The sequence below is a fragment of the Ursus maritimus genome, unplaced genomic scaffold (genome assembly GCF_017311325.1).
Source record: "Ursus maritimus isolate PB19 unplaced genomic scaffold, ASM1731132v1 scaffold_2, whole genome shotgun sequence".
NCBI lineage: Eukaryota > Metazoa > Chordata > Mammalia > Carnivora > Ursidae > Ursus > Ursus maritimus.
In genome coordinates, this window is record NW_024424452.1 from 38,844,549 (window position 1) to 38,868,816 (window position 24,268).

General features: G+C 49.5%; 1 protein-coding gene across 2 annotated transcripts in view; it reads left to right on the forward strand.

Annotated features, from left to right (window-relative positions):
- Positions 1-2,017: 2,017 nt before the first annotated feature.
- AXIN1 (axin 1) overlaps positions 2,018-24,268 on the forward strand; it is a 54,747-nt gene continuing 32,496 nt past the window's right edge. For both annotated transcript variants that reach the window (XM_008696700.2, XM_008696699.2), the window contains exon 1: positions 2,018-2,973. In XM_008696700.2, the coding sequence (XP_008694922.1) occupies positions 2,096-2,973 (878 nt within the window). In that variant the 5' untranslated portion in view covers positions 2,018-2,095. The remainder of the gene's footprint in view (positions 2,974-24,268) is intronic.

Genomic DNA, 24,268 nt, shown 5'->3' on the forward strand with positions numbered 1-24,268 from the left:
CCAGTTTTGTAATAAAGGGCTAGATCTTGAGTTTTGTGGCTGTTTTTATAGCACAATAATTCAGCATCTGTGAAGAGCTAACATTTGGCATCTGTGACAATTGTCATTTGCCTTCATGTCAATGAATGAAATATTTATTGGTTGCGAGACCTTGTGCTAGGTGCTGTGGGTCCTGCAGAAAATGTTTAATCAGGCCGCTACTAATAATTTACGGAGGAGATAGCGTCTTCAGAGCAGATGACAGTGACTTGTAATTAACCTCCCATTGGAACACAGTGACTCAGTTCTTTCTCAGGGCTGGTGAAGTAAAGAGTATCTCTGAGGGTAGGGCTCGGGGCCAAGCGTGGGCCCTCCTTCCTAAGAAGGTGTCCTGGACGAGAGGACATGAGAGATCCATGAGCTGGTGTGGAGCTAAGACACCACAGGTGCTCATTCATGTTGACAGGGCTCAAAGGAAGCGACTTTGCAGTTGAAGTGGTCCCTGACGGCAGGATGCCACAGCCCATGGGCCTTGACCTTAAGAAGCAGGCTGTTCGTGCTGAGATGACAGCCTACCCAGTAGTTTTCACAAAAAGTCATTAGCTGCAGAAATGTCATTTGGGGCACGTTATTTTGACCCATTCTCCGTTTCTGGGTGCTTTTCGCTTCTAGCCATCAGCAGCTGCTGGCAGGTGCAGTGGGGACAGTGTGAGAGTGCAGGTGTGGGGGCAGATTACATGTCGGCCCTGGCCCAGAGTATGCTGTGGTGGCCAGGGAGAGCTACCCTTTGTGTTGGTACCAGGTTTTAGGGGTTTACTTTTCTCCCTCTAGGCGTTTGGACCTGACAGGCCTCTCTCCAGCCCGTCTCTAGCCAGACCACTTTGACCACGGCGGGCCGCCAGGCTGGGTGGTGTGGCTCAGCGTGTGGGCTCTGTGAGCTCCCGTAGGCTATGGCAGGGAGGGCCAAAGACCGTGAAAGAGTCCCGATCCAGGATCGCCTTCCCTCACCTGTAAGGTAGGCTTGTCACAGCAGCAGCAACAAAACCACGAAACCTGTAGCCACCTGACCCTTAAGAGGGTGGGTAGTTTGGGTTTGAGCTTATGGAGGTAGATCACGTGAGCTGTATGCCTCCTTAGCCAAAAGGTATAATTGCATTTGGGCTTCATTTTCTGTTTCTATACCTTCTCCATTCTTCAGGGTACTAAATTGCCATTTGCTGTCAGAAGGACCCTTTCCTTGTAGGCAAGGTCAAAGGCAGCATGCTGGTGGAAGCATTTTTTAAGATTGTGCACACTGGTGATGTGAGATGGCCACTGTGTGTGTGGGGAGGGGGTGTCCTTTGGTCGCTTGGTTGAAGGTGCCGAAGGCGACCCCCAGTTGTTGGTGTAGTAGGTGTGTGTTGAGAGCTCCTTGTGTGTTTGCGCCTGTTAGGAGGAGTACTAGGTGTGAAGTGATGGGGTAGGCAGAACGCAGTGACTGTGGGCCTAGCGCATGTGGGGAGCAGACGTGACCACCTGCCTTATGGCGTGTGTCGTGCCTCCCTCTCGGTATCTGAATATCCCAGCAGCCCTGCAGTGCAGGTAGGGAGATCACCCTCATCTTAGGTGTGAGGAACCAGCTCTCATCCAAGTTTACACAGCCAGGAGGACTAGAACGCATATTTCTTTCCTCCAGTCCTCCTGCCTTCCTGGAGCCTGCAGGGAAGGACTGGTTGTGGCCGAGATGGGAGGTCCCCAGGCTGCTGGTCTCCATGATGTTCTCACAGAATGACACTGGTGGGGAGTGGCACTCTCCCTGCTCTGGGCACTTATTTTTTAGATCCAGAGGCATTCCTGTAGTTGTAAAAGTTCCCAGAAATTGTTTTAATATAGCACAAACCTTGTGACAAAAGATTGAAAATTTAAACTGAATTTCTGGCTTTGAGTTCGAGCGGGAGGGCATCATGACGAGTCTTGTCTTGAGAAAAACCTCTGTGGTCATGTTTCCATGGACCCACCTTTCCTAATCCTTGTCCTCTTAATGGTTTCAACAGGACAGATTGATTCACTTTGGAGCTGTAAGTACTGATGTATTAGGGTGCAGCGCCCATGGTTCATTGACGCACAGAGTCCCAAAATGAATATCCAAGAGCAGGGTTTCCCTTTGGACCTTGGAACAAGTTTCACCGAAGATGCCCCCCGACCCCCAGTGCCTGGTGAGGAGGGTGAACTGGTGTCCACAGACCCCAGGCCCGTCAGCCACAGCTTCTGCTCCGGGAAAGGTGTCGGGGTTAAAGGTGAGACTTCAGCAGCCACTCCCAGGCGCTCGGATCTGGACCTGGGGTACGAGCCTGAGGGCAGCGCCTCACCCACCCCACCATACTTGAAGTGGGCCGAGTCGCTGCACTCCTTACTGGACGATCAAGACGGGATAAACCTGTTTCGGACTTTCCTGAAGCAGGAGGACTGTGCTGACCTGCTGGACTTCTGGTTTGCCTGCAGCGGCTTCAGGAAACTGGAGCCCTGTGACTCGAATGAGGAGAAGAGGCTGAAGCTGGCCAAAGCTATCTACCGCAAGTATATCCTCGATAACAGCGGCATTGTGTCCAGGCAGACTAAGCCGGCTACCAAGAGCTTCATAAAGGACTGCATCATGAAGCAGCTCATCGATCCTGCCATGTTTGACCAGGCCCAGACGGAAATCCAGTCCACCATGGAAGAAAACACCTACCCCTCTTTCCTCAAGTCTGATATTTATTTGGAATATACGAGGACAGGCTCGGAGAGCCCGAAGCTCTGTAGTGACCAGAGCTCTGGGTCAGGGACAGGGAAGGGCATACCTGGATATCTGCCCACTCTGAACGAAGATGAGGAATGGAAGTGTGACCAAGACCAAGACGAAGATGGTGGCAGAGACCCTGCTCCCCCCGGCAGGCTCACGCAGAAGCTGCTTCTGGAGACGGCCGCCCCGCGGGCCTCCTCAAGTAGACGGTACAGCGAAGGCAGAGAGTTCAGGTGAGTCAGATGCAAGGCTTCTGTGTCTGTGCTCACACCCGAGACCTGGAGAACTGGCAAGGGACAGGTGTCGGTAAGGAGCGGTCTTGTCTCTCAGCCCCCAAGTGGGTGTGCTCCTGCTGCTGGGGGGAGTTGTGGTGTTCGTTCTTCTTCATGATACCTTCACGTTTGTCATTAAATGTTTCTAATATTTGTGAGTTGAGGACGCTTTTGTTAAGAGCAGTCTGAAATATATGGCCTTGTATGTCATTACGAGTCTTGGAAGTCTTAGAAGGCTTGACGTTCACACTTAGCCTTTAGCGGTAACGTTTATACCCTCTCGCATAGGAGGTGGACTTACTCCCCAGATGCCATCCTTTTGGCTGAATAAAGAGGGGAGTGGACACGTACAGGTGTCAATCCTTAGAAAACTCCAGATCGTTGCATTTTGTGACAGTTCTCTAAGATTCTTCCTGGAGGCTGGGAAGTGTCGGCGGGAGGCTGCCAGGCAGCAGGGTGTCAGAGCCCTTGGGGAATTTCCTGTGGCTGTAGTTCTAGGGGTGGCCTTCTCCCCTCTGCTGACAGAGTGAGTGCCACTGTGTGGTCCGTTCCCAGTGGCATTAGAATCTCTGTTAGAGCTTGTGCACGCAGGCGCACTGCAGCTTGTGAGGTGCCGGTGGTGCTGTCAAGAGGTCGTTTCAGCTGGGGAGACCTGTGTCTTCATTCTCTTGACTTGGTCGTCCCTTCTGTGGTTACCAGAGATTGATTTGGCATGGTTGGAGCGTCTTGCCGATGCTAGCGGATGTTGATAGGGCACTTACGTTTCCCACTCATTTCCCTGTAGCTGGTCCTGGGGACATTTGCCCGTGAAACTCTCAAAGCAGGGAATCCACGGGACCCCTGCTGATTTAATCAGGAGTCCAGATTCTCTCCTCTCCTCTCCCGTGGTGTTACTAAAACCTAGATCATTTCTTCAAGCTTGCAGTGGTAGAGAAACTAGCTACTTGCTAATAAACACAGGATTAAACATTTCTAAGGTTTAAATATCATTTAAGTGATGTGATTCAAGATAGACCATTTGAAGTAATTTTTGTGTGCCTTTTGCTCATTGTCTTGAGCTAAACGCTATTGATATAGCAAGCTTTTTAGGACAGTACTAGTCATAATTATTCTAAGTAAGGCTAGTAACTGACACAGTTTTTAAAACCCAACCTAAAATGATTTAATTAGAATAGTTTTAAGAGGGAATTAAATTGGAGGCCTGGGCTTCAGGGAAAAAATTTTGAGCTCAATTCTGACTTATTTTCTTTCTTTCCTTCTGTCTTTCTTTTTTTCTTTCTTGATTTTACTGTTAAATAATTTCTACACCCAGGGGCGCCTGGGTGGCTCAGTCGTTAAGCGTCTGCCTTCGGCTCAGGGCGTGATCCCGGCGTTCTGGGATCGAGCCCCACATCAGGCTCCCTGCTCCACTGGGAGCCTGCTTCTCCCTCTCCCACTCCCCCTGCTTATGTTCCCTCTCTCACTGGCTGTCTCTATCTCTGTCAAATAAACAAATAAATCTTAAAAAAAATAAATAAAAATAAAAGTAAGTAAATACATAATTTCTACACCCAGCATGGGGCTCAAGTATAGAACCCCAAGATCGAGTCACATATACTACCGACTGAGACGGCCAGGCGCCAAGGGGCTCAGGAATTTCTTAAATCAGAAATCAGAGTTGGCTGGCTCAGTTGGTGGAGCGTGCGACTTTTGATCTTGGGGTTGTGAGTTCGAGCCCGAGTTTGGGTATAGAGATGACTTAAAAAAAAAAAAATTCCTGAGCCGTATTCTGTACTTTTTTCAGTTCTTAGTCTTAAGCAGCAGCTTTGCTTTTTCTTTCTTTGGTTTGCTCTATTTGTAATAAGCAACCTTTGCCTTTAATAGGATACGATACGTTGGCTTCACTTGTTTAAGTAGGTTGAGCTGTAAGGACTGTGGCTCATTTTGGGTTTGCCTTGCTTGTCATGGAGCTGCTGGTGGCGGAGGAAGGCTGGAGTTTGGGCGTCCCGTCGGCAGTTGAACACCATCCCTGTCGAGGTTGCCTGTGCTGCTCTGTGGCTGGAGAATCTCTGGTGTCAGGGTCATCATTTACTAGCACTGGCAGAGTACAGCGTCCAGCGCATTCTCCTTGTCCTGCAAGGGTGTGCACTTGGGATGCCCTAGGTGGGAAGTCACAAAGTCCAGTTGACTGCGATCATTGAAAAGTCCAGAGGCAGGGCCAGCTTCAGGTGTGATTTGATCTGGACTCCAGCCGTTTTTCTTTTAAAGACTTCATTGTTTTAGAGCAGTTTTAGGTTATCAGCAAAAATGAGAGGAAGGTATCACCCCCACCCCCACAACTGCACAGTCTCCTCCATTATCAGTGCTGCTCGCCAGAGCGGTGTGTCTTACAGCTGACAAAATACATCAGCGTCATCGCCACCCAGAGTCCGCAGTTCCCGTCGGGGTTGGTGCCTGGCGCTGGGTGCTCTGGGGCGCGAACGTACGGTGACGTGGAGCCCCCTCATGGTGTCGTACAGAGTAGCGTCACCGTCCGGAAAATTCCCTGCCTGTTCATCCCGTCCTCTCCCCTAACCCCAGACACCGTTCTTTCTCCCCCCACAGAGCTTTTGCCTTTTCCAGAACGCCGTGTAGTTGGAATCATCTGGCGTGCGCCTTTTCTCGTTGGCCTCTTTCACTCGGTGATATAAGGTTCCTCCACGTCTTCCCACGGCTCGTAGCTCCCTTCTTCTGCCCCGAATGATAGTCGGTTGTGTGCATGGACGACAGTCAGTCTGTGCAGCTGCCTGCTGAGGGACGGCTCCGTTGCTCTGGGTTCTGGCGATCAGTAAGAAAGCCGCAGTAAACTTATGTGGAGCAGAGTTTTGTGTGGACAGACGTTTTCACCTCCTTTGGGTAAACTCCATGGAGCGCCATTGCTGGGTCATAAGGTGAGAGCACATTTAGTTGTGTAAGAAACTGCCACTTCTCTTCTTGTCTCTGCCTTCCCTGGCGGGTTTTGCTGGCTGGTTGGAGGTGGCTACTGTAGCGACCTTGGGCTCCAGGCTCCCTTACTTTGTAAGCAGACACCACCTCCAGCATTCAAAAGAGGTCCTGCGTTTTGCCCTGCATGGCCAGGGGTGCTGTGTGCCTCTGTCCTGACTATTCCAGCGTCATCTTTGTGCAAGGGCCCGGGACTGTGCTGCTGGGCTTCGCATCAAGGAGGGCAAACCAGAAGGAACAGAAGGAACATAGGAGGACATGGTCCTCCAAAGGACGATTGGGGTGGAAAGGAAAGGGAGGGAGGAGGGCAGGTGCTGCCTGCTGCGAAGGGGGCCAGGGGCTGGACTGGAAATCTTACTGGGGGATGCGTTTCCTGTGGGCAGCAGGTGCCTCCCGAAAGCATTGATTCTGCGCGAGGTGCGTCCGGAGGGCCGTTATCTAGGGTCTCCCGAAACTGAGCCCCCCGGTCCCATAGGTTCTGTAACCTGGGGCTGCTCCGATTGTGCTCTCCGGTGTTGTTCTGCCTCCCCGACAGGGCCTGGCTGTTTCCCCACAGGAGGCCGTACGTGTGTGCACGTGGCTATTCTTCGTACAGCCAACTCGTGGAAAGTTAAATGAGTGTTATACTTAGGTCTCTGTCAAAGCTCGAAAACACCTGTGCCCCTGGCCTTTTTCTGCATTTATCCAACTCACCGGGGTCATTTTGAGCCCCTGGGCCAAGGGGTCCCAGAATTCTTTGCTCTCTGTGTCTCTATGCAAATTTGCCTAGTCTCTATTGCCGTAGTCAGTGAACTTTGAACATAACTTTGGTTGGTTCACACCCACCATTTTAACTGGTGTGAATTGACAGAAGGCCCTCTGATGATGCATGTGATTTGGCATTAGGGCCCAAGGACTGTAAGACATCAGCTGGCAGGCTCAGGTTTTAATGCCCCATCATAAGTGTGGCCTGGGGGCACCTGGGCGTCTGCCTTCGACTTAGGTCTTGATCCCAGGGTCCTAGGATCGAGCCCCACGTTGTGTCGCACGTCCAGTTCATGGGGCTCCCTGCTCAGCTGGGAGCCTGCTTCTGCCTCTCCTCTGCACCCCCCACTCGTGTGCACACACGTGCCCTCTCTCTCTCAAATGAATGAAATCTTTTATTAATATTATTATTAAAATTTTTTTTTTATTTATTTGAGAGAGGGAGAGAGCATAAGCAGGGGGAGCAGCAGGCAGAGGGAGAGGGAGAAGCAGACTATCCGCTGAGCAGAGAGCCTGATGTGGGGCTCGATCCCAGGACCCTGGAATCATGACCTGAGCCGAAGACAGACGCTTCACGGACTGAGCCCCCCAGGCACCCCATGAATAAAATCTTTAAAAAGAACAAAAATGTGGCCTGGCCCCCCAGGTCTGTTCAGGGACTGTGTGGGCGGGCCCGTCTCCCATTATCCTCCTGGCCCCGGTTGGTCACCCTCCTCAGCACTTCAACCACCCACACCTAACAGTGGCTGCTGGGTTTGATGCCTGACACTTGCAAATGTTTTCCATTTCTCTTTACTACCCTTACGTTCCTCACTGGCTGAGAAGTTTCCCGAGAACAGGGAGTCACATATTTTCTTGTGTCTTCCTGGTGGGCCAGCCCAGTGAGGAGCTCCTGGTCAGGGCTCATCATCACGGTCATGGCCAGAGAGTAGACCAGGGATACCCTTCATAGCGGGAGCAACTCAGCACTTAAAGGGCTGACAACCAGAGTGCCTGGCTGGCGTGGTCGGCAGAGCATGCGACTCTTGATTTTGGGATTGTACATTTGAGCCCCACGTTGGGTGTAGAGATTACTTAAAAATAAATAAAAAAGTAAAGGGGGGACAATGGGTCCTTCCTCTCCAAAGTCCATTCGGAGTTTGAGGAGCTGTCTGACCTGTTTGTTGGCTTATTGACTATATTTCTGGTAATGTCTTGAAAGGTCAAGAGAAGAAATGTAAAGAGAGGAAATGCCCCAAATATATACAATTGCACACGGAAGGCAGAAAAGTAAGATTGATTTTGGGTTTCTGATTGGAGTTCAGGTGGAGTGGGGTTTAGGCAGCGGCTCTAGTGATGGTGACTGGTGACACAGAGAACAGAATTTCCATAGAGACACAGAGAGCAAAGAATTCTGGGATCCCTTGGCCCAGGGGCTGCAGGGTGCACCTGCGGGTGCTGAGGCATGGCCCTGGGCACATTTGTCTTGTTCATAGTGGGCCTGTTTGACCCTCCAGCAGATTTTCTCCACTGTTGATCGTTAGGCCATTTGTGGTGGAGGGTAGCTCATGTTTGCAGTCCCGCTCTCCCTGAAGTCCTCCCCTGTGTATTCTACTGCCGTGCTTGTCGTTTCTCTCTGCGAGGGGCGTGAAGCTTAGGGCGAAAGCATGGCCCTGTTGCCATTCCCTTGTCATCTTCCAGATGTGTGACTCATTCAGCTGGATGAATTCCTATAACCGAACAGATGATCCCAGAGTAGGTGACTGGAGTTGTTTTCAGACAAATCTTAGTGTGCAGCTGTGGGGTTCTCGAGTCAGGAGTTGACAGATCTTCTCACTCACCTTGCCAGATGGATGCGGAGAACTTTAAGCTTGGTGGTTTAGCTTAATGACCCCTCGCTTTTCCACTAGGCAGTGTCTTGTGAGGTCAGCCTTCTGGTTTTTTTGGTGGGGAAGTTGCTGTATCTCTCCGTGCTTATCTGTAAAACGGGGAGGGTGAAGTGCTACCTGCCTAATGAGGTCGTCCTAGGGGTTCCGTGCCATAACACCTGGGGTGATTAGACCGGCCTGTGCCTGCGCACAGCAGGTGCTCGGTGAAGTTCAGCTCTTCTTCATTGTCGTCTCTTAGATTTTGGTGAAGTTTGTGTCAGCATTATAGATGGTTTCAAAGATATGAATGACATGTTCAGATTTTAATAACCTGTTTCCTTCAAGGGAGGCGTGTTAATTTCTTCTTATAACCACTCTAGCCTCCAGAAGTGGCACCACCATCTACCAGGTCAACCCAAGCCATCGAGCCCTGCTTCCTTCACCCCCACGTCCAGTACAGAAGCAAGTTCTGGTTCCCTGCCCAATGTGTGCTGAATCCCTCTGCTTCTTGCTGTCTGCACGCTGGCTCCCACCTCCTCCTCCTGGGCCTGCAGACCCTTTTTATTTTAAGTAGGCTTCACGCCCAGCATGGAGCTCAACGTGGGGCTCAAACTCAAAACCCTGAGATCAAGACCTGAGCTGAGATCAAAAGTCAGACTCTTTACAGACTGAGCCCCCCAGGTGCCCCACTGCAGAACCTTCTACCTAGTCCTCTGTCTCTTCCTACAGCGCCAAAGCAGTCTTTCCTAAGTGCAAGTGTGATCACGTCATCCCTTCTTCCAGCTCTGTTGGGACTTCCCACTAACTTCCCCGGACTCAGCCCCACGCCTCTACGATGCACGCGTGCCCGTGCTGGACTCGGTCACAGCAGCACAAACATGCTGTGTGCACTTCATGCGCCTGTCAGTGGGGTAGGACTGGCCGTTAAAATTTTAAAATTAGTTATGGGAGAGTCTAAAAGTGTTTTTTCTCTGCTTTAGTCATATAAAAAGCTCCATGGTCTGCAACAGGTTTCAACAGAGTCCAGCAAAATATCATCAGTTAGCCATCAGACTGGAGAATTCTGGAATAGAGCAGCCTCTTTGCCTGGGCCTCTGTATCAGTGGGTTTATTATGAAAGGGAAGTGCTTGCAGAGAGCTGATGAGCCATGTTGTTGACCCGGGCCCTTTGCGTGGCCCGTGCTGCCCGTGGCTCTGACGTGCGGCTGCAGCTATTTTGGGAGAGTGTGGGCTTGATGTGCTTGGCCTGGTGTGCGGCCTTGGCACTGAGCCATCCCTATAGGTCAGCTGCCTGGTGTCACTGCCTGTTCTCAGGTTTGTGCCCCAGTGTCATGGAGGTTTGAAGTGGACTCTTTTTTTTTTTTTTTAATTTCATTTATTTATGTGACAGAGAGACAGCCAGCGAGAGAGGGAACACAAGCAGGGGGAGTGGGAGAGGAAGAAGCAGGCTCCCAGCGGAGGAGCCTGATGTGGGGCTCGAACCCGGAACGCCGGGATCACGCCCTGAGCCGAAGGCAGACGCCCAACGACTGCGCTACCCAGGCGCCCCTGAAGTGGACTCTTACTCACCAGCTCTGTTGGTCTTTTCTACGGTCCTGACTTCATTTAATGTCGGTGTACCGTGTAGGTGTTACAAGTACGGGGATTTGCGTGAGCGGCGAGTGGTGGTAGTTCGGTCAGGAAAGCAAAGCAGTCTAGTAATTCTTTCTGTGGTCTGGGACCAGCACGAGAGGCTGCACACCTGTGTGTGGAGGAGAATCGGTGTTGCTTTATTTCCCCCCCGTGTCACATCAGTACAAATGCTCAGTTTAGTGAGCCGCTCAGGGTCCTCTTACAGCCTGTTAATTCCAGAAAGTGTTTGATCTGAGGAAATAGCTCAGTCTGTCTCTTCAGTCCCTTCGTGGGACCGAGGCTGGTTGCCTGACTTTGTTAAGAGAAACAGCTTCAGTGTCTTCAGAGAGCCCACAAAAGAGGCTGTGCATAGGGCCTCTGGCGCGTGAAGGGGCTCAGCCTTGCCCCCCGTGTCCCCTCTGCAGTTGGACTCCCATCGCTGGATGGGTTTCAGTGTTGGCTCAGGAGCCTTCTCTAAGAACCACTGAAACTTCTGGTAGCAACTGGACTTGGCTCTTCTGGTTTTAAGGGACAGAGGTTGCTAGGTGCTTGGGTGGGTGTCCTCTTTATCCCCCCAGCAGTGGGGAGCTCTCTGTCCATTCCTGGGCTCTCTGCTCATCCAGCTTTGTGCACTTTGAGCTGTTTAAGTGCTTTTTGTTTTTTTGTTTTTGGTATTGACCCCCTCTACTAACTCCTCTTCAGTCTGTAGGGCCAGTCAACATTTAAAGATTTGTTTATTTATTTGAGAGGGAGAGAGAGGAGCACGCACGTGAGTGGGCAGGGGAGGGCAGAGGGAGTGTGAGAGAGAGACTCTCAAGCAGACTCTGTGCTGAGCTTGGAGCCCTGATGCGGGGCTTCATCTTAGACCCTGAGATCACAACCTGAGCCAAAATCAAGAGTTGGATACTTAACCAAATAGTGAGCCACTAAGGCAACCCTGGAGCCAACATTTAAGAATAATCATAAAGGAGAACCGGCTGGCTCATTGGTGGAGCGTGGGGCTCTTGGTCTGAGGTCACAAGTTCAAGCCCCACACTGGGTGTAGAGATGACTGAAGACAAAGTCACAAGGCACGTTGCTTTCCGTGTTGCTGGGGATCGCTAACAATAGCGCAGATGTCCACTCGCGGGGCTGATTGCACAGAGATTTTTTTTTTTTTTTCTTTTTACAGTTGGAGAACAGAGACTTTTTATTTTCTTATTTTTATTTCTACATTTTCCGAATTCCTATAAAACATATTTATAGAAATTAGAAAGTATGCTATTAAGATACATACAAAAGTATGTTGCAAGGAGGTCTAAATTATATGCAACTATTCAAAAGTCTGTTTTTTCTTTAAGAAGGATGCATGTAAGTTTCCTTTTCATATAATCTTAGATCTTCTTAATGTTTGCATTACTACACCAGTATTTTAAATTAATTTAAATTTTTATGAAAAAAATATGGAGACAAGGAAAAACTCAATGCTAAAAGGCTGATAACTAAGCTTAGCAGTCCGTGTCCCCCCTTTCTAGAATGGCAGCCTTTCTAGAATGGCCACCTCCAGCTGTTTCTTACCCTTGTGTATAAGTCTGCTCAGGCCGCCCCCACAAAACACCAGCGACGTGGGGGCTTAAACAACAGACATGTACTTCTCACAGTTCTGGTGGCTGGAAGTCCCGGATCAAGGCCCCGGCAGGGAGATTTCTTTGCAAGGCCTCTTCGTCTGGCTTGCAGACGGCCACCGTCTCACTGTGTGTGTCCGAGTAAGGACTCTAGTCCTGTTGGGTCAGGGCCCCCCTCTTACAACATCATTCAACCTTTACGACTTCCTTAGAGGCTCCCTCTCCAAATGCAGCCACACTGGGGTCAAGGCTCTGAAATGGATTTGGGGTCGTGTAGACTTGTGGTCCCTCACCCCCACCTTTCTGAGTCTGCGTCCATACTGCTGTCTTAGGGCATCTGCATTGGTGTTCTCGCTCCCCTGCCACCCACTGTAATTATTACTACATCCTAGGTTTGGTTTAAGTCCATATCTGGTGTTTCCATTGCTGAGGTGGGCCAAGCGTTTTTTTTCTTGTACCATTTTTTGTTTGTATTTTTGAATTTTAATTGCTGCATTTTCCCCTTTGATTAGTTATTTGACTTTCTGCCATAAATCTTCCTTTACACTCTATCAACTTAAAAAATGCCTGTGAATATATTTCTCTGCATTATAAAACCTGTCAGATGAACTGTTTTTTTCTCTAAGAGACATGTCTGCTGAAACCTTCCCTATTCCCTCTCCCCCTGAGATGGTTGTTCTTCAGGCATGCTGCGTGGCTACCACATGCCTGCTGCGTGGCTGCTGCATGGCTGCCGTGTGGCTGCCGTGTGGCTGCTGTCTGGTGCCGTGTGGCTGCTGCGTGGCTGCCATGTGGCTGCTGCATGTGGAGGAGAGATTGAGTGGGCTTATAATTCCAGTTAGGGTGACATTCAGAAGTTAAAGGGTTTGCACCATTGTCTTCTTTCTTACAGCTTGTACCGGAGAAGCCTGACTCCATTCTGTTTGTACTCCCATGGATGTGGCTTTCCCCGCTCTCTGAACATTTCTTGGATGTTGTATCTCGTAGTACTGTGCCTTGCAGTGGGGCTTCTTAATTTTGTTGTGCTGAAGAAACTAGTCCTTCAGTTCTGGGAGTTTGCTAAATGTTATTTCTTCAACAATTTCCTGTTTTCCATTTTTACTGTTTCCTCATTTTAGAGTTTCCTATTATTTAGAAGTTGGACCATCTAGAATGAGCCTTTAAATTTTAAATCTCTTATCTCCCGTTTTCCTTTTTTGTTGTTGTGTTTTCTGATCTTTCTGTTAAATTTTTTCTGCCCTTGTTTTCTGAATATACACTGTAATGTACTTTTTCTGCTCATGGGTCAACATTTAAAAATCTTTCTGGAGATGTTAGTTATAATTCCGTAGTTGTTTGCCCAGCTTTCTGCATAGGATGGTCTTTGTGTCCTCCTAGCTCCTTTCTCAAGGGTTTGTTTTGGTTTCTGTCTTGCTTGCCGGAGGTTTTACCCAAATGATGATCCTTGGCTGTTCTTTCTTGTTTAAAAGTGAGGCACAGGCGCTCCTGGGTGGCTCAGGTGGTTAAGCGTCTGCCTTCGGCTCAGGTCATGAACCCAGGGTCCTGAGATCAAGTCCCGGTCTGCTTCTCCCTCTCCCTCTGCCATTCACTGTGCTTGTGCTGTCTGGCTCTCTTTATGTGTCTGTCAAATAAATAAAATCTTTAAAAAATAAAATAAAAGTGAGGCACTGGAGATACTGATTGAAAGCTGTGTGTGAGCTGGCCTTTTTGAGTGGTATCCTCAGTGTTCACGCTGCAAGAGGACTTTCTTTGTGGGGTCTTTTCTCTGGGGTTATTTGCTTCCCCTTGAGAGGGATGCTTAAAGTCCCCTCTTTTTGTAGGGGCTGGTTGTTGGATTCTGGAGCTAAACAGATAAGGAAGTTTGGGGTTTCCCAGGTGCCCATACACACTTTCATCCAGTCCCTCAATTTTCAGTCTTAGTCCCCATAATGTCTTGCCGTGTGCCTGATTTCCCTAAATGGGAGCCTTTGATTTTCATTCTGACAGAGATGGTCTCTGATGTCCTACAGGAGTGTGTGAGGAGGAGTTGTGTGACTGTGCTGGATGGAGTGAGGACAGGGTCCTGAAGGCCTAACTACCCCTCAGGTGTTGCTCAAACAATTCTTGTCGTTGGCATCATGCCCTCTGTCCTCCCTGAGTGGGGAGGTATTGTTGGTTATTGCCAAGAAGTCCCGCATATATGTGGCAGAAGGACTGTCCCTTGTGTCGGTAGAGCAAGGCCTGGTTTGCAAAAGTAAGAGAATTCTGTGAGAAGAAATCTGTGAAGGAAAAGGAGATGCGAGTGTGCTGTTTAGCGGAGGTCCGATGTGATTACCGTAAAATACGTGATTTGGAGGTGGCAGCATTGTGAAAGGGTCTCTTTTCGTGAAGATTCATTCGGGATGCCTGTAATACCAAAATCACTCAATGAATCAAAGTCCTGTGCGTGTGTGTAACTTCGTGGGAGCACGTTTACCCTGTGTGTCAGCCTTGCCTGTGCTGATGTAGCTGAAGCGTCAGTGTCTTGGGGTGGACGTGGGTGCTGTTTCTCCTTCTTGTGTGACTCTCGATTTGTTACTGCATCTTCCTGAGGACTCTTTATCCCTATTCTGGTGATGGACTATTATATGATCGTGGTGTTTTGGGGAGCAGAAGGAGAGTAGAGGGCAGTGGTACACACGTCCAAGAAGAGCTGCATTGGAGCAGACAGGAAGAAACACTCTCCTGCGTGTAGTTCGGTCCAGCTGCCCTCTAGAAGGAGAGTTGACAGAAGTACAGATACGTTCATTCATTGAGTGCTATCTACGTCCCAGACATTGTAGAAGCTGGAGATTGACCCGTGAACAAAGCAACGGAATCCTTCTGCTCGTGGAGCTTACATTTTATTTCAACAGGGAGAGATAAAAGGTGAAAAAAGTAAAATATAGAATGTTCCAGATGGTGACAAGTACTGTGGTGAAATATCAGGTGAGAAAGGGCAGTGAGAGCTGGGGGGGGGTTGTAATTTTAACAAAGTGTTGCCAGAGAGTGTCCCATTTCAGAGGATGACTTTTGAGCAAGACCTCAAGAAACTGAGAGCACAAACTGTGTACCTGGAGGAAGCTGATTCTAGGTAGAGGGAAAAGTGAGAAAGGCAGCATGGCTGGAACAGAGGGCTGGAAGGGACAGTAGTGGGACGTGAGCTCAGAGAGGTGGTTTGGCATTTCCGAGACTGGGTTTAAAAAGCCACCGCAGCTCTGCTTTGGTCTCTCTCTCTCTCAGGTTGTCACTGTATCGGTAGTACCTAGAGCCACGAGCCTTAAGATTGCCAGTGAGTGAGGGTAGATAGAGAGGAGTTAGGTGACCTCCACTGCCGAGACTTCAGGGATGGGAGATGAGTCAGGAGGAAACCAGTCGAGTGTGGCGTCTTGGAAACCAAACGAAGAAGCTGTTTAGGAAGGATCGATGATTAGCCGTCAGTGCTGCTAATAGGTGAGATAAGATGGGGACTGACGGTCATTAAGCTTAGCGCTGCAGAGATTACTGGTGATCCTGACTGGTGGTGGTAGTGGGAGATTGTAAAAGTATATTGAAATGACTTTCACATTTAGCTTTAAACAACTCAAAGCCTTGAAAAAAATTTTTTTAAAGATTTTATTTATTTGAGAGAGAGAGTGCGAGAGAGAGCACAAGCAGGTGGAGGGGCAGAGGGAGAGGGAGAAGCAGACTTCCCAGTGAGCAGGGAGCCCAATGCGGTCCTCGATCCCGGGACTCCAGGATCATGACCTGAGCCCAAGGCAGATGCTTCACCAACTGAGCCACCCAGGCGCCCCGACTCAAAGTCTTTGGAGAAGGGACTGTGTCTTTGTCTTATGTGTATCTCTTGCCTTAAGATAGTGGTTTGCAGGTCTGCTCTTGTTAAATACGTGTTGAGTTGAAATGATTCTAGCTACTAGAAAATACGTGCAGGACTTACAGAGTTCGATGGCTTGCTGCACTGGAGCCATGGCACTCAAATCATCTTTTTGGGGGCCTGTCTTTTATTAAGGAAGCTGCTACTTGAATTTAGCCATCTCTGCATTGGTTTTACCTTTTCTGACCTCTCACTTTTGATAAAGAAGTCGATAATTTTTAAAAAATCAGATAAAGACATTTTGTCTGATTTATTAAGTGTACAGGAGCAAGCTATGACTTACACGTTCAGCAGCACTACTGTTGAGTGTTGAGGCTGAATTTATTGGCTAAAATCGCCCATTATGAATGTGAATATCTATTATTTTATTTGTTAGGGTTTTTTTTAAGTGTGATTAACATAGTGTTATATTAGTTTCAGGTGTGCTGTTGCTGTTCGGGTTTGCTTTATGTGTTTTGAACCATAATTTGCATGCATACAAATTCAGAGCTGTTATATATTCTTTATGGATTGAGCTTTTTATTATGAAATCTCTCTTTATAGCTAATGTTTCTTGCTTTAAAATCTCATTTGATATTGGTAATGCTATCTGAAATTTCTTTTGTTAATATTTGTATGACTTACGTATTTCCTAATGTTTTATTTTCAACTTTTCCATATTCTTTAAGTTATTTCTTTTGTAAGCCAGATGTGGTTAATTTTTTAAAATCCAGATGATCTCCTTTTAATTGGCATAGTTTATTTATATTTAACATAATTGCAGATCATGATCTGAGCTGAAGGCAGACGCTTAACCATCTGAGCCACCCAGGCGCCCCAAAGTAGGGATTTTCTTTTCTTTCTTTTTTTTTTTTTTAAAGATTTTATTTATTTATTTGACAGAGAGAGAGAGACAGCTAGTGAGAGAGGGAACACAAGCAGGGGGAGTGGGAGAGGAAGAAGCAGGCTCCCAGAGGAGGAGCCCGATGCGGGGCTCGATCCCAGGACCCTGGGATCACGCCCTGAGCCGAAGGCAGACGCTTAATGACTGAGGCACCCAGGCGCCCCCCAAAGTAGGGATTTTCTTATGAGAAATGGATGTGACCTAAAATTATTAGGTCACTCACACAGTGTATGGTATATGTTAAGTATAAATTCTGGATTTTTTGCATATGTATTCATTTTTCTCTTATAAAGATGACTTTACTAATTACTGCAAACATTTCTAGGATTTTCTTAGTGTTTTCAATTACATAGCTTTTATCCATCTTAGTTTTTGCCCCATTCTCCGTGTGACAGAGGTGAGTGGATGGATTGGTGGCCAAGTTCCCTGCTGGGGAAGAGGATGAACGTAAGCACCTGAGGAACAAACTCAAGGTCTTGGCAGGTACGGGGCTGCCCAGCAGACACGTGCCAGGGAGACTCCGCTCCATGTGTCCTGTGTGTCAAGGCATGTACGCATACCACAGCACAGCGGCGTTGTGCTCAGCTCTCTGCAGCAAGCTAAGTATGCGGACATTTGGAGCCGTGTCCTTGAACCATTTTCTGGGGGCACAGAAAGCAGAGGCTCATAGGTGCACCTGTGCTGGAGCCCTCTTCACCCTTACCTGGAGTTACCAGCAATGCGGCATGACTCGCCCTCAAGGCAGCCTCTTCAGTTTGCTGGTGTGGAAATAGCAGTGTTAGGCCTGGCGCTCTGTTCTTTTTTTTTTTTTTTTTTAAGATTTTATTTATTTGACAGAGAGACAGCCAGCGAGAGAGGGAACGCAAGCAGGGGGAGTGGGAGAGGAAGAAGCAGGCTCCTAGCGGAGAAGCCTGATGTGGGGCTCGATCCCAGCACCCTGGGATCACACCCTGAGCCGAAGGCAGAAGCTTAACGACTGCGCCACCCAGGCGCCCCTGGAGACTCTTTAAAGATAAAAACATTGCCATGGTGAACAAAGATGGGCAAATGAGAGCATCCCAGGCCACGTTCCCGCACGTTCAGCTGTCATTATACATTCGTTTTACATATGGGCACTTTGGATGGATCCTTTGTAGTGTGGCTTTCTCATTAGGTGGTCCTGTGAAGTTCATTTGGGTAAAGTAAAACCCTTTAAAGAGAAAATCCTTTTGAAACATTGTGAGAGAAAACTCATAGGCAGAAAAATCCAGTAACTCTTACGAAAACAAGCTGCCTAGAGATTTTCCGTTTTTCCTCTAGGTTCTCACTTTTCGCAGGGAGACTGCTTGTCTGTGCTCAGTCTTGAGACCAGACGGCTTTCCCGCAGGGGTTGGGGTTGCCGAACAACCTGTTTGCTCCATCTTGAGAATTACCTGATGACATTAAGAGGTAAAGACGGTGACCTGAGGCTTGGACTTTGTGGTCGCTGCATCGAGGGAACAAATCATACAGTTTTATGAACAGAGTTTTGACTGTGACTAGATTCATAAGTGTTTTTTAAAAATTATTTTTAATAAACCATGTTTTTCCAAAGTCACTGTTTTGGTCTTGTACCTTCAAAGCTGAGAACAGGTCTTCCTCCCAGCTTTGTGGGATTTTGGGGTGTCATTTGTAAGCCTCTGCATCTCGTTTTGGATTATGGACTGATTCAGACCTGTGTTAAAGACATGAGTCTGACGAGTGATCTGCCATTTTTTAGAATTTATTTGATAGAGAACAGGAGTAGGGGGAGCAGCAGGCAGAGGGAGAGGGAGAGCAGGCTCCCCGCTGAGCAAGGAGCCCGACGCCCCGGGGTCATGACCTGAGCTGAAGGCAGACGCTTCACCCACTGAGCCACCCGGGCGCCCCTATGATCTACCCTTTTGGAATCAGCAAGGACCCGTGTCTGGAGTACCCTGTGGTTCTCTAGCTCATGTCTGAAAGGCCTCAGAGGGGCAGGTAGACTCCCAGTCAATTACTCCAGATTGCCTACAGTTTACTGGGAGGTGCTGTTTGTAAATGTCTGTTGGAACCCTACTAACTTATGTGGTTGGCACCTCTTCTTTGGAACTTCGGTTTGAGGGTTTAGGGCTTCCAGGAGAGGGCAGTACCAGCTGTGGGCTAAGCCCCATCATTGTAGTGAGAAGGATTCGTTAAAAATCACAGTAGGAGATTCTGTAAAACGTTTCCTGTCCCACTCTTCAATCACTGCTGTATAAACAGCTTCTTCAGGGCACCTGTGTGGCTCAGTCAGTTAGCAAACTTCCTCTCTTTTTTTTAATCTCCAACTTTCTCTCCAAAGCTTTTTTTTTTTTTTTTTAAGATTTTGTTTATTTGAGGAGAGAGAGTGAGTGAGCAAGCAGGAGTGGGGGGAGGGGTAGAGGGGGAGGGAGAAGCAGGCTCCCCGCTGAGCAGGGAGCCCGACACCCCGGGATCATGACCTGAGCTGAAGGCAGACGCTTCACCCACTGAGCCAGCCTGGCATCGCTAAACTTCTTCATCCGATCCATGAGCACCTAAAAATCAGATGTGAAACATTTATGTAAGTCCAGGCCCTAAAGAGAATCCCACGAATACTGTCCAAGCTGGCCGTGCGTCTCCAGCTGTTAGCTCATCGTGCGGGAGCTCCCACTAGTCAGTTCCGTAAGTGACTTCCGTCAGTGCTTACTGATTCTGAGTCCTCCACACGTGCATTGTTCTGTACATTTCAGTGACCGTTGTGCAGGGATCAGTCACAAGACATGTTATCGTCAAAGTCATATAAGAGATAAATTTAGTGCAGGAAAATTAGAAAATACAGATGAGCGAAAACCGATGTGATGGCCCACTGCTCAGAGAGAACTCTGTTCTGTCTAGATCTCTCTAGCGTCCTCTTGGCACAAACGGAATCTGTATGTCCCCCATGAAGACGGGGTCCTAATCCACGTGGCCCACGGTGTGTGTGTTCCGCAGTTGTTCGCTGCTGGTTTGAGGAGCACAGAGGGATTGGTACCCGGGCGTCCTGCCGGCCTCCTGTTCTGGGGACCTGTGCTCCAGTGCTTGGGCTCCTGCGAGCCTCATGTGCTTCTGACTTCAGAGCCTCGAGTCTGGTTTGCTCACCTTTGTATCGACTCTTACGGAAAGTTAGGTGGGATGGTGGGTTTTAACTGCTGCCTGGAGGCTTTCCCATCCAGTGCTTCTCTCTCTGGATGTGACGGACACGGTGCCAGGACGGCATGTCTGTGGTCTACATGGAGGGCGTTCTGCATCATAGGCTGACCCTTGGCAGACGCTGTGTGTGCCGTTCTTTAAGACACTCGCAGCCTTTATAAGGAAGGGAGGGGCCGCTGTCGTCCCACTTGGCAGGAGATGAATGGCGGCTTGACCAGGGTCAGTAGCTGGCGAGTGGTGGTGAGGGGGATTTGGCCCCAAGGGCCACTCTAGAGCCAGGCTTCTCTTCCGCCCACCTCTGGCAGTGGGGAGCAGGTGTGAGTGGCCACCCAGTGGCCACGTGGCTCAGCCATTGCTGTGCCTGTTCACAGAACACACATCCTCCCATCTTACTGTTTGATTTTGACCATAAAGGGCCTTTGATATGTTGCACAACTCAGACCCTGTGTTGGGTGGGGCGCGCCAAGTGTAGAATAAAAATAAGTGCGTGCAGGAATGTGTAACCACGGCAACCTCATGCCCAGAGAGCATGGTGGCAGAGCCGGAAGCTCTCACCTGGAGCCACCAGGTGACTCATCCAGCCTTTCATCTCCTCCCACCGCGAGTTATCTCTGCTCTCTATCAGGGTGGCACACGTGCTCCGTGGTCTCTGGGTCAGCGGAAGGCTGTCTGTTCAGCCTCTGGCCACACCTGCTCCTGACCCCTGTGCTGACCCCAAGTGTCTGTCACCTAGAGCTCACGAAGGGTGTGTGAGTGCGGGCGTGTAGGGGGGTCAGCAGAGGGTGCTGTTAACCTTGGTGGAGGCCAGAGCTCTGATTTTGCATAAAGCATGTAAGGTTGAGATTTTTATAGCTGACATTGGCCTGATTTCTGTCATTTTTAGTGAAAACTTTTTGATGTTTAGCTGCAAGATCAGTTATATGTTTTATGAGTAATAATACCTACGTTTGAGTGTGGGCATCATGCCCTGAGATCGTCTCTGCTGCCGGAGAAAGACGGAGGCATGTCTTCTCTGGGGGCCAGTGCTCTGCGTTTTGTAAGGAGGTTAATTTGATGTGAGGAGACGTCATCCTAACCCTTCTGAAGCCTTGTCTTGGTCATTTCTTTATGGCGTTAAGGCTCTTCAGTGTAAGAAGACAGAACTCCTGGCGCATGTTGCTTTGTTAGGAAGCCGGCCCCCCTTCCTTACTCCTAAGGGTTGGTCCTGTGAGTACCACCCGGATGCTGGACAGAACCCCGTCCGACGGCTGGCCGTGTCGCTCTGGGTGTGGGTGACCATCTTCTCATTCGGTGGCTGGCTCCTTGAGGGCAGTGGAAAAGAGCCCTGGCCTGGTGGCCCCCCGCTCAGATTTGGGTCCAGATCCATACTCCCTCCGGTTGGGAAAGTGCGAGTGTGGGAGGGTGCCATTCTTTGCCAGCTGTGCATGTGAGAGGGACCCGTGTTCCTGCAGGAACCAGAGGAATGACCCAGGGAGCCACTTGCAGGCGGGCAGAGAACCAGGCCTTGGTGTCACGAAGAACCCCCCTGCAGAGAAGGGACAGACTGCCGATGAGAGCTGAGCCTGCATGGATGTTGGAACACATGTGCCCCGTGAAGGGATCCAGACAAAAGGGAGCATGTGGCCGCTGTGTGCTGCCATTCTTCTAGACAACGCACCCTAGCCACTAGCGACAGTGGGGTGGAGAGGACCGGACAGAGGGCTTCCGGAGGGGCACAAGGAAATGTTGGAGTGACAGATGCATTTCTTGTCTTGGCTGAGGCAACGGTTTCACGGGTATGGACGTATCACAGAAGTCGTTACCGTCTGTGCTTTAATGATGAGTAGTGTCTGCTGTGTCACACTTGGGTCAAGCTGCTTCTAGGAAAGCACTTCACGTGCCTTCCTCCAAGGGAACTAGACGTTTAGGACCAGAGGAGAAGGGCTTGGGCAGAGCCATGATGGTTGTGGGCTCCTGCCTAGGCCACTGTCACTTGGGTCTCAGTGAGGACCGGGCTCTGGGGAGGGGCAGGAGCCGTTGCGTGGCCATGTGTCATGGGTGTTCTCGCCTGGCCTGGCTGCTGGCTCCTCGGGTGCACGTCCGCGACAGCCCTGGCAGCGTCTGAGCTCAGGTCACCCCTTCCCCTTGGTTTTGTGGAGGTGAAGTGAGCGACACTGACGCGTTGCTGTGTTTCTAGTATAAATCATTATTTGTCTTGCCGAAATAGCTGTTAGTTAAATTGATCTCTTTCATAAGCTAATGTGTCGTTTAGGACTCTGTGATCTCACAGGCTAAGATTCGAATGGCCTTATTTCCAGTTGTTTTTATCAAGCCTCTGTTCTCCCATAAAGCCTGGCCACATGCTGCCGACAAGTCAGAGTGGAAGCTGCTTGTCATGACCTGGCCATGGTCATGTGGTCCCTGCAGACCACACCAGATGAGCGTCTGCGAAGTGGTGCCTGTGCCTGAGTCCGCTTCCAGTGATGGCTTGTTTCCTGACCTGCTTTCCAGCCTCCTCCTTGGGCATGTGTCCATACCACCACCCCGTCCCCAGGAGGCCCAGGAGGGCTCCCACAGGAAGGTGCGCTCGATGTAACTAGAATCCTTGGTGGGGCGGCCTTGTACTCTCACCGACTCATGACATGATCAAGAAGAGCCTCTAGGACCAGCACAGAGGGTGAGGGGGGCGCGGGCGACACAGGCTGCCACTCATGGAATGAGTATGCCCCTGGGGTGGAAGGGAGAGCCCAGGGAGCAGAGTCAGTGCTACTGTAAGAGAGCTGTGTGGTGACAGGTGGCGGCTGCACTCCGGTGAGCCCAGCGTAGGTGCAGACGCGTGGGAACCCGGTGGTGTATGCCTGAAACTCATCTAAGGTTGTGTGTCAACTCTACTTAAATATAAGAAAAGATTTAAAAATATATGTACAGGGGCACCTGGGTGGCTCGTTTGGTTGAGTGTCCGACTCTTGGTTTTGGCTGAGGTCACGATCTCAAGGTCGTGGGATCGAGCCCCAGAGCGTGGGACTCTGCGCTCAGCAGACTCTCTCCCTCTCTCCTTCCCCGCTCACCCACACACTCTCTCTCTCCCCCCAGAAAATATATACGTATAAACATTTAAAGAGTTTGTTTATTCATTTTAGAGAGAGAGCGCGTGGGCGAGCGGGAGGGGCAGAGAGAGAAAATCTCAAGCAGACTCTATACTGAGTGTGGAGCCCGACTCGGAGCTTGATGCCACGACCTGAGGTCATGACCCGAGCCGAAACCAAGAGCTGGACGCTTAACCAACCGACTGAGCCACTCAGGCACCCCGTCATTAATTTTTTATATCCTTAAGTGGATTTAACAGTATTGTCTTCAAGTGTTTGATGAGAAAAGCCTGATTTCCAGGCGTGTGGTTTTATAAGCCTGAAGTCTCTTGAATTTATGGGTGTATTTAAAAATTTTTTTATTTTTAAAGATTCTATTTATTTATTTGACAGAAAGAGAGAGAGAGAGAGCACAAGCAGGGGAAGCGGCAGGCAGAGGCAGAGGGAGAAGCAGACTCTCCGCTGAGCAGGGAGGCCGATGTGGGGCTCGATCCCGAGACCCCGAGATCATGACCTGAGCTGAACGCAGACTCCTCACGACTGAGCCCCCCAGGCACCCCTAATGGGTGTATTTAAGGGATGTTGTGGAATGCCTTCAAGCTTGAGCTCTTTCTAAATTTCTATTTTATTTTTATTTACTTTTTAAGTAAATAAGTAAGCTCTTCGCCCCAGTGTGGAGCTTGAACTCATGACCTGGAGACGGAGAACCACATGCTCTCCCCGCTGAGCCAGCCAGGCGCTCCTGGGGTTGTCTTCTCACTTTGCAGAAATCACTTCAGGCATTTGTTCCTTTTGGTTAGTTGAGTTAAAATTACCTGATGTCAGGGGGCACCTGGGTGGCTCAGTTGGTTGGACATCATAATCCTGGGCCCTGGGATCGAGTCCCGCACCTGGCTCCTTGCTCGGTGGGGAACCTGCTTCTCCCTCTGCCTGCCGCTCCCCCTGCTTGTGTGCGCACGCCCTCTCTCTCTCTCTCTCTGAAAAATATATAATTAAAAAAATATTACCTGATGTGGGGCACCTGGCTGGCTTAGTCATTAGAGCATGCCACTGTTGATGTTGGAGTCCTGAGTTTGAGCCCCACGTTGGATGTAGAACTTTCTTAAGAGAGACAGATAAAAAGAAGCAGTTTATTTTGGGGCGCCTGGGTGGCACAGCGGTTAAGCGTCTGCCTTCGGCTCAGGGCGTGATCCCAGCGTTCTGGGATCGAGCCCCACATCAGGCTCCTCCGCTATGAGCCTGCTTCTTCCTCTCCCACTCCCCCTGCTTATTCGCTCTCTCGCTGGCTGTCTCTATCTCTGTCGAATAAATAAATAAAATCTTTAAAAAAAAAAAAGAAGAAGCAGCAAGCTTAGAATGAGCTGATGGGGTCTGTGAGCGCACTCAGGCAAATGTGCCCACCTTTGCAGTCTGCCAGGTGTCTTTAGGGGTGGAGACCATTTTCATTAACTCTTAGTACAAAGTCACAGGGGAGGCCTGAGAGTATTTAGGGCCAGAGAGTG